This window comes from Mus pahari, chromosome 10 (genome assembly GCF_900095145.1).
Source record: "Mus pahari chromosome 10, PAHARI_EIJ_v1.1, whole genome shotgun sequence".
In the NCBI taxonomy this organism is placed as follows: Eukaryota; Metazoa; Chordata; class Mammalia; order Rodentia; family Muridae; genus Mus; species Mus pahari.
The window spans coordinates 44251295-44259336 of NC_034599.1; the positions used below are offsets into that span (position 1 = coordinate 44251295).

General features: G+C 50.9%; 1 protein-coding gene across 1 annotated transcript in view; it reads left to right on the forward strand.

Annotated features, from left to right (window-relative positions):
- The window catches only part of Tmprss5 (transmembrane serine protease 5), a 37659-nt gene extending 29895 nt beyond the window's left edge, over positions 1 to 7764 (forward strand). The window contains exons 8-14 of the mRNA XM_021207453.1: positions 1691 to 1734; positions 2403 to 2565; positions 3321 to 3499; positions 4643 to 4741; positions 5178 to 5320; positions 5610 to 5762; positions 7162 to 7764. Of these exons, the coding sequence (XP_021063112.1) occupies positions 1691 to 1734; positions 2403 to 2565; positions 3321 to 3499; positions 4643 to 4741; positions 5178 to 5320; positions 5610 to 5762; positions 7162 to 7170 (790 nt within the window). The 3' untranslated portion in view covers positions 7171 to 7764. The remainder of the gene's footprint in view (positions 1 to 1690; positions 1735 to 2402; positions 2566 to 3320; positions 3500 to 4642; positions 4742 to 5177; positions 5321 to 5609; positions 5763 to 7161) is intronic.
- Positions 7765 to 8042: the final 278 nt, after the last annotated feature.

Genomic DNA, 8042 nt, shown 5'->3' on the forward strand with positions numbered 1-8042 from the left:
CACACACACACACACACACACACACACACACACACACACACGCGCGGGCACGCACAGCCCAAAACCAAAGCCAAAACCACCCTCCTCCCAAGATTGTTAGTTCCTGGAACAGGATTCAGAATGGTCCTCTTACACCCCCTCTGCTGGCTTTATGTTGCTATGACCAAATACACGCTGTGAAAGGCAGTGTAAGGGAAGAAAGGCCTCTTTGCTTCACAATTGCAGATGGTTCAGCCAGTGATTGCTTGGCTCCCTGTGCCAGGTCAGAGAATTGTGGTGACAGGAAAGGGTACAGGAGGAGGCTGCTTATGTGGACCGAAAAGGGAGGGTGCTGGGCTTAGGATAAGCTATAACTCTCAAGGACATGCCTCTAGTGACCCACTTCCTCTAGGTAGGCTCTACTGCTTAAAATCGCCAGAACTTCTAAAAACAGTGCCATGGGCTGAGGGCCAGGCGCTCTGCCGGTGAACTTTTTTTGGTGGGTCATTTTGTATTCAAACCATAGTTCACTTTTACGGGTAGGGAAACTGAGGCTCAGCGAGGTTAAACAGCCTTATCCAAGGCAGTATGACCAATGAACAGCCAATTTGGGGCCAGGCTCACGACACCAGGTCAGGGGACCCATGTGGCTATGCTTGCCTTGCATAATTCTGCTGTCTCAGTAGAAAAGCAAATGAGAGCTTACCAAAGAAAGAGACTCAGAATGGACCAAGCCTCTCACTATGCCCCAGGCAGCACAAGCCGAGAGGTCTTTGTCCAGCTTAGGCTCCTTCTCAAACTGCCTGAAGCCTCGAGGGTGGGGGCAGGCAGAAGCCTCAGTTCCACTCTTAGGAATGCGCTGGAGGCAGAGTGACGGGACCCCACCTGTCCCCTTTTCTCTGTGGAATTCCCAAGTCCTCCAGGAGGGCAGGAGGGCTACAGGGTTAGGAAAGTAGAAGCCAAGGGGACCAGGGAGTGAGTTGTCAGGGGGAAGAGATGGGAAGGGCAAGGCAAGAATGTCAGATCAGAAGGCAGCTGGGTTTTATGCTAAGGGGCAGGAAGGAACACAAGAGGAAGAGCATGTCTGTGCAGGCCCTGGATAAAGGGCCTAGGACAGAGAAGAGGCCCAGCCTGGAGGAGGCCTGGGTGGAGGGCTCTTTTCATTCACAACACCATGGCCATTCACAAGCAACTAGTTACTCAGAGCAATGGAAACAGCTGGGCTTTCTCATCTGTCAGTTCTCTGTGGTAAAGATGGATCCTATCCCAGCGGGATCCCTTCGAGGACTGTGAAGGCTTTCTGGTTCCCTCTGGATGCTGGCATGGGATGGGCTTTCTGGTTCCCTCTGGAGGCTGGGGTGGGATGGGCAGGCTGCTCTCCTGGGATGGGTCCGGTTGCTTGTGAAGGATGGGAGAAAATGGTAAACGTGGTGGCATCTTAAGGTTGGAACTACAGGGTGGCTTTAAGAACCATGGAGCTAGGCTGATTGTAGTGGCAAAGGCCTGTAACCCCAGCACTTGGGAAGCCGTGGCAAGGTCATACCATCCTTGGCTATAGAGTGAGTTTGGGGCCAGTTTGGGCCCCGTGATATACGTCTTAAGAAAGCAAAGTAAAACTGTGAGGGATCCCCTGACCACTCCCCATACCCTTGGGTATACGTGGCCTTTATGTGGCGCCGCCCAGCATCTTAGGAACACCCCTATTTTGCAGCGCTAACTGTCCTTCTGGCCGAATTGTTTCTCTCAAATGTTCTGGTGAGTCACGTCCTGTGATCAGGGAGTTGGTGGTGAGAGGGAGGGAGTCTTAGTTCTCCTGAGTGCGGAATTGCTGTATGGAGGGGCTCAGGTTCCTGTGTGTGTGTGCACGCGCGCGCGCATGTGAGTTGGGGTGGGGGTGTCCTTGCCTTTCTGTTGGGCTCCTTGCAGATACAACCTGCTTAAATAGAGTCCTTTGATGTCTCCACCATGTGTCCCGTCAGCCCCTATGCTGGGCCAATGGTCTCTCTGCTTCACTTCTGCCACTTTCTGCCCCTTCCTTCTGAAGAAGGATGCATGTAAGCGGCATTATTACTGGTTGCAAAGATGCACACTCTATCAGTGGCCTCAAGAGACTAAGGGGTGGGTAGTGCATTAGAGCCAAATGATAAACATTGCACAGGGTTCCTTCAATCACTTTCCCACACACTCGTCAGTCTGTTCTCAAACCCATCATGCCTGGGCGCTTTGATTTGTACAGCGGGATGGGCATTAGAGCTCCATCGACCCCATAGACATGGTCCCTGCTCTCAGCAGGTGCACAGGCTGAAGTAACCAATATAGTTATCTTCCTGCCCCCCTACTTATATTAAGAATAATAGAGGCGAGCTGTCTACCCCTCTGCACTCGGCACTTTTTCTTCCTATCCCAGCCTTTTCTGTTTGCAGAGTGTGGGGGAAGGCCTCTGGCTTCTCGAATAGTTGGTGGCCAAGCTGTGGCTTCTGGGCGCTGGCCATGGCAAGCTAGCGTGATGCTTGGCTCCCGGCACACGTGTGGGGCCTCTGTGCTGGCACCGCACTGGGTAGTGACTGCTGCCCACTGCATGTACAGGTGAGTTTTGAGGGTAGATGGGGGAGGGACTGAGTCACAGTCACCTTTCTGTTTGTCTCTTTGTATGTCCTAAATAAAATCTCTGTGTCTAGCTGTCTCCAGTAAGCGAGGGCAATGTCCTTGTCTAATGCCAAGTTTAACTCTGCATCAATAGCAGCCATAACACAAAGACTGGTTCCTTATGTTCCCCATCCTCTCTGTGTGTGTATGCATATTCCCTTGTATGTGCATGAATATGCATGCATGTATGTGTGTTCTTGTGGGTATGGATGTGCACGTGGAGGCTAGAAGTCAATGTCAAGTGACTTCTTCAATTGCTTTCCACCTTATACTCTTTAAGATTTCATTTTAAATTATGTGTCTGTGTCTACATCTTCGTGTGTGTATGTGGGTAGTCCAGCACTCTCCTAGGATCTGCCTATATCTGTCTCCCTAGTATTAGATTATGGACATATATAACCATGCCTGGCTTTTTCTTTTTGGTGCTGGGGGATCTGAACTCAGCTCTTCACGTTTGCATGGGGAAAGCACTTTGCTGTCTGAACTGTCTTTCAGTCTAGCATCTGAGCAGCTTCTGCATGCTCAGTGTCTTGCCAGCCACTGGGGATAATATTAAGAAACATGATTTCTGGGTTCCAGGAGCTCCCCGGCTTGAGACAGTGGTCACTAATGGTTTCCCTAGGGAGTTCCCTCCACCTACCACCCTACTTCTCTCCCTTCCTTCCTCCCTGGGCTCAGTAGGTTTCTATGTGCAGTTTCAGGCTGTCCCGCCTATCCAGCTGGCGGGTTCATACAGGGCTGGTCAGCCACGGTGCTGTCCGACAACACCAGGGAACTATGGTGGAGAAGATCATTCCCCACCCTTTGTACAGTGCCCAGAACCATGACTATGATGTGGCTCTGCTGCAGCTCCGGACACCAATCAACTTCTCAGGTGAGGCTCTGGCCTTGGAATGAGCAGGCTGGGTGCAGAGGTGTCTAAGGAACACAGAGTGATGGGAGGAATGGTGAGCTGACTCCCAAGACTTCTGTAGCATTGCAGAGCTTAAGCCCATTATGGGGTTGATAGGGTGTGCATATTTTCCCGAGACTGAAATCACACTTACAAGGCCCTTTCCATAGAGGGGCTGCAGGTGGCATTTGCTTTGAGGTCCCAAGCAGAACTTCACTTGTGCTTTCTCCACCAGTAGCTGGCTACCACTCTTGTTCCCAGGCTGGACCTAAGTCCAGCCACTTTGTGACACATTACAGGAAAAGAGATTTCTTATTTATTTATTTTCTCAAACCGCGTAACGACTTCGATGAAGCAATCATATACAGCCAAGAACACTGACGTTTCGAGAAGGGTAAATAGACCCCTGAGTCCAGGGTCAGGGCTCCTCCTGACATACCTTCTCAAGAAACACATAAGTCGATAGAAGCACGCACATGTGCACGCACTCACAGTCCCAATCACATGCATTTATGAATTCACACACACACAGATCTATAATTTGAAAACAAGATAGTCTTAAAATTCTAGGTTGGGAGCCTTCTGTAAGAGTTGAGGAGCCAGGGTTACCTTCTAGTTAGACGGGAGGAGTGACAGCATCATGGCGGGTATGGTCCAACACCAAGTGGAATCTTTCTCCCTGATGTAGTTACAAGAAAGTGTGTCTATGTTGTGGAATGCCAATGTACTGCTTAAAATCATATTTGGTTCCACTCATAGAATATGTCACATACTTTTGCAAGTATAGTCCCAAGAAGGGTCAGTCATTCTGGAGGAGATGACCCATTCTCACAAATGGTCTTGTTAGAAATTTGGTATTCAGAGACAGAAGGATTTCCATTCACCCTCCAGCCCTCAGGTTGGGGCAGGGCAGCGAATTCACTGCCCACCTCTAGGGGGTGCCATACCATCACCCCCCCTCCCCCAAGGTGGTACATTGTTCAACCTATCTCTCTGTCTAGTAAGCTTGGTGGGAGAGGCTAGGGCTCAGGACTGTTGAGAAGTGGAGGAGGAGCGTCTTCACTCAGGCTCTGCAGGAGAGAAACCTAACCTGAGCCAGGACTAGAACTGTGTGCTTCTCCACAGACACGGTGGGCGCTGTGTGCTTGCCGGCCAAGGAGCAGCACTTTCCACAAGGATCGCAGTGCTGGGTGTCTGGCTGGGGCCACACCGACCCCAGCCATAGTGAGTGAGCTCCCAGGGCCCTCAGTATAAAGTGGGGAGGGAGAGGCATCTTCTAAACTGCAGCACTTCCCCCTGCCCTGGTCTCCTGACAGTGGCACCTCTCTTCCTCCCTCGGTGACTCCTGAGTACTCCCCTGCCTGGGTATTCCTATGGAGAACATCCACTGAACATTTCCCTCAGCCCAGGCTCTTTCACTCTCCTGCTTTTGGTCCCAGGAGCATCATGGCCTCAGAATTTGGTAGACTGCGTCTTCCGCTTGGCCTTCTATTCCCAGCCGGGAGTCTGGAATCCTCTTGTTCTTTGGCCCAGGTCCATAGCTCTGCCCACTCTTCCTTCTTTGGGTCTTTCTGTCCTGAGGAGCTATGACTCTTCTCTTGATGCTCCGCCTTTCTAGCCTGGTGTAGTACCCTGCAGCTTTTCTCCGTGTCTCCTACAGCTCATAGCTCAGATACACTGCAGGACACAATGGTACCCCTGCTCAGCACCCACCTCTGCAACAGCTCATGCATGTACAGTGGGGCACTCACACACCGCATGTTGTGTGCTGGCTACTTGGACGGAAGGGCAGACGCTTGCCAGGTATGGCGGGTGGTAGAGGGAGGAACAGGGGACTTGCTGGTGGTGGAAGGAGGGGGCAGGAGACTCGAGGCAGCTTGGTGCCCTGGTTAGTGCACATGGACTGGGGAAGCCAGACCACCTAGGGACTTCGTACTACAGCGTTATGGAAGGTGAAGTCCGCAGGTACAACGTGAAGAAGCAGGGGCTTCCCTCCCCTCCAGGAGAATTCATTCCCCATGATAGACTGGTGTTGCTCCACCAGGAGGGTTTGACTTTTGTTTCTTTGTGTCTCTATACCTGGATTCCTCAGGGAGACAGCGGGGGACCCCTGGTATGTCCCAGTGGTGACACATGGCACCTTGTAGGGGTGGTCAGCTGGGGTCGTGGCTGTGCAGAGCCCAATCACCCAGGTGTCTATGCCAAGGTATCAGAGGTCCTGGACTGGATCCATGACACCGTGCAGGTGAGTGTGGGGCAGGAGAGTAGCCCTTGTTTCCGAAAATCTGCCCCGGGATACTGGTGGGGGGGGACTTATGAGGGCTGGAAATGGGGCTAGGGACTGTTCACCAGAGAGGGAGGAGAAAGAAAGGACACTTACAACACAAACCCACCACATTTCTGGTAATTTAAGCACTAGCTGGGAAAGGTTAAACTGAGTCTGGGGCCTGGATCTGCCTTTTGGGGGTGACTGTTGGCAAGCCCCTACTCTTGGTAAGCCCATGGTTTCTCGCCATAATCACCCTGGCTGTGTTTTATTCTTTGGTGGGGATTAGAAGAGAATGCGTGCTGAGCCTGGCTAGGCTTGGGGTGGGTATCCACAGTGTTACTGCTCTATCTTCTACTCCAACATCATTCATCCACGGCTTCAAAAGCAGATGCCAGCACCTGCATTTCATACTCTACAGAGAGAGCTCAGGACTTAGCAGTCAAAGTGTTGCACGACCCTCAGGTTGAATCCGTTTAGAGAGAGGACCAAGTGTGACAGTGCATGTCAAAGCGTAGTATTTGGTTGACAAGGTGGGTAAAGTACTTGTAATATAAGTGAGAGGAGTTTGAATCCCCAGAACTCATGGAAAGCTGGGGTGGGTCATAGGAGAGTAGAGTATGTATATGTATTCCTAAGGAAGATGGGAGGTGGAGACAGGAGGATATTTTGAGTCTCGCTGGCTGTTGCCTAGTGTACTAGCAGCCAAGAAGAGAGTGTGTCTCAGATGGGTGAATGGTGCAGACTGACACCCGAGGTTGTCCTCTGATTTTCACAGGTGCACCCATAATTTCCCCATCCCCCATACCACAGAAAGGTTCCAAAAAGCACAATATTTGTATTATTAATCCCCATAAGCGGTGATAGTGGACAGCCTCCTTCCCCAAGGTTGGGGTGCAGAACCATTAGCACATAGCACACTCTAGGGCTTATGGGGTGTGCATCCATACTTAAATCTTATTTAAAAAAAAAAAAAAACAAACAACAAAACGTAGAGCAGCAGATATGTATGGGTTCCTTGGAAAGACAGAAGTCTACCTTCTGAATGTGATGTGTTAATATAAAGTCACTTAAGGGGGTTTAGCTCAGTTGGAAGAATGCTTGCCTGGCGTACAAGAGGCCCTGGGGTTGAACCCCAACATTTCGTAAATGGAACATGGTGGTGCACACCTGTATTTGGAACACTTAAGAGATGGAGACAGGAGGATTTGAGGTTTAATGTCACCTTTGGCTAGCGTTCCAGAGCAGTCTGGGGTACATGAGATCTTGTCACCCGCCTGGCATGAGGTAGAGCCACACGGTGACTCCTTGTTAGACGATATTGCTCTCTTTAGCCTCTCTTTTACACAGCAGCCTCTGTCTCTTGACTCTACGGCAGGTCCGCTAGCCAAAGAGGAAGCAGCAGCCACCTGTGACGCCAAGCTGTGGATCTCCCGTGGATCATCCCAGACTGAGGGCCAGCATCTGGGTCACTGGGCCTCTCCTGAAAGGCTCTGACTTCTAGTTCATCTTTCTCATCTGAGAATCTCCACAACAGGAAAAAGAGTCTGGGGCTAGATTGGGAATGATGGTGAGAGGAAGGGACAAGAGGACAGAAGAGACAGACAGAAGAGGCTTCTGGAAGCATCTGGGAGACTGCTCCTCTGCTCTCCCCACACCCCACGTGTCTCCCCTGGGGGATGCTGGAGATGCCCAACCCTGATTTCTCCTGGGGCCACTGCAGGGCTAAATCCAACTTTAGAGGATGCCCTGTCTCCAGAGTTACTAGGCAGATAAGGTCAAGGTTGGACAAGCTCAGGTAAAGGCATGGAAGTCAAGACTCCGCCTCCCCGATGCTGGTCCTGGTCTGAGGTAATCTAGTAGCCCTGCGCGAGGCAGACGTCTACAGGGTAAGAAGGATGTGGTTGGGCTAGCATGCTATTTTTCAAATGACATTTCTGTAAATTGGTTGAGTTTTGTTATTAAACGGAAATTATGTATATTCTTGGTTGAGCACTCCCCTCTTTGTATTAGCCAATGTGACAAAATACACGACCAAAGGAACTTATTTTGGCTCAGAGGCAAAAGATGCCGTCCACTGTGCTGAGGAGTGTGAGGTGCTACTGTGTCAGGAAGCAGGGAGAAAAGATGTTGGGGCTTTTGTCTCAGACCTCAGCCAGGGTGTAGAGACACTAATGTACAGGACAAGTCTCAATACACCTCTCAGGAAAGCCCCTCACAGACACACTTAGAGGTATGTCTCCCAGGTGATTCAAAATC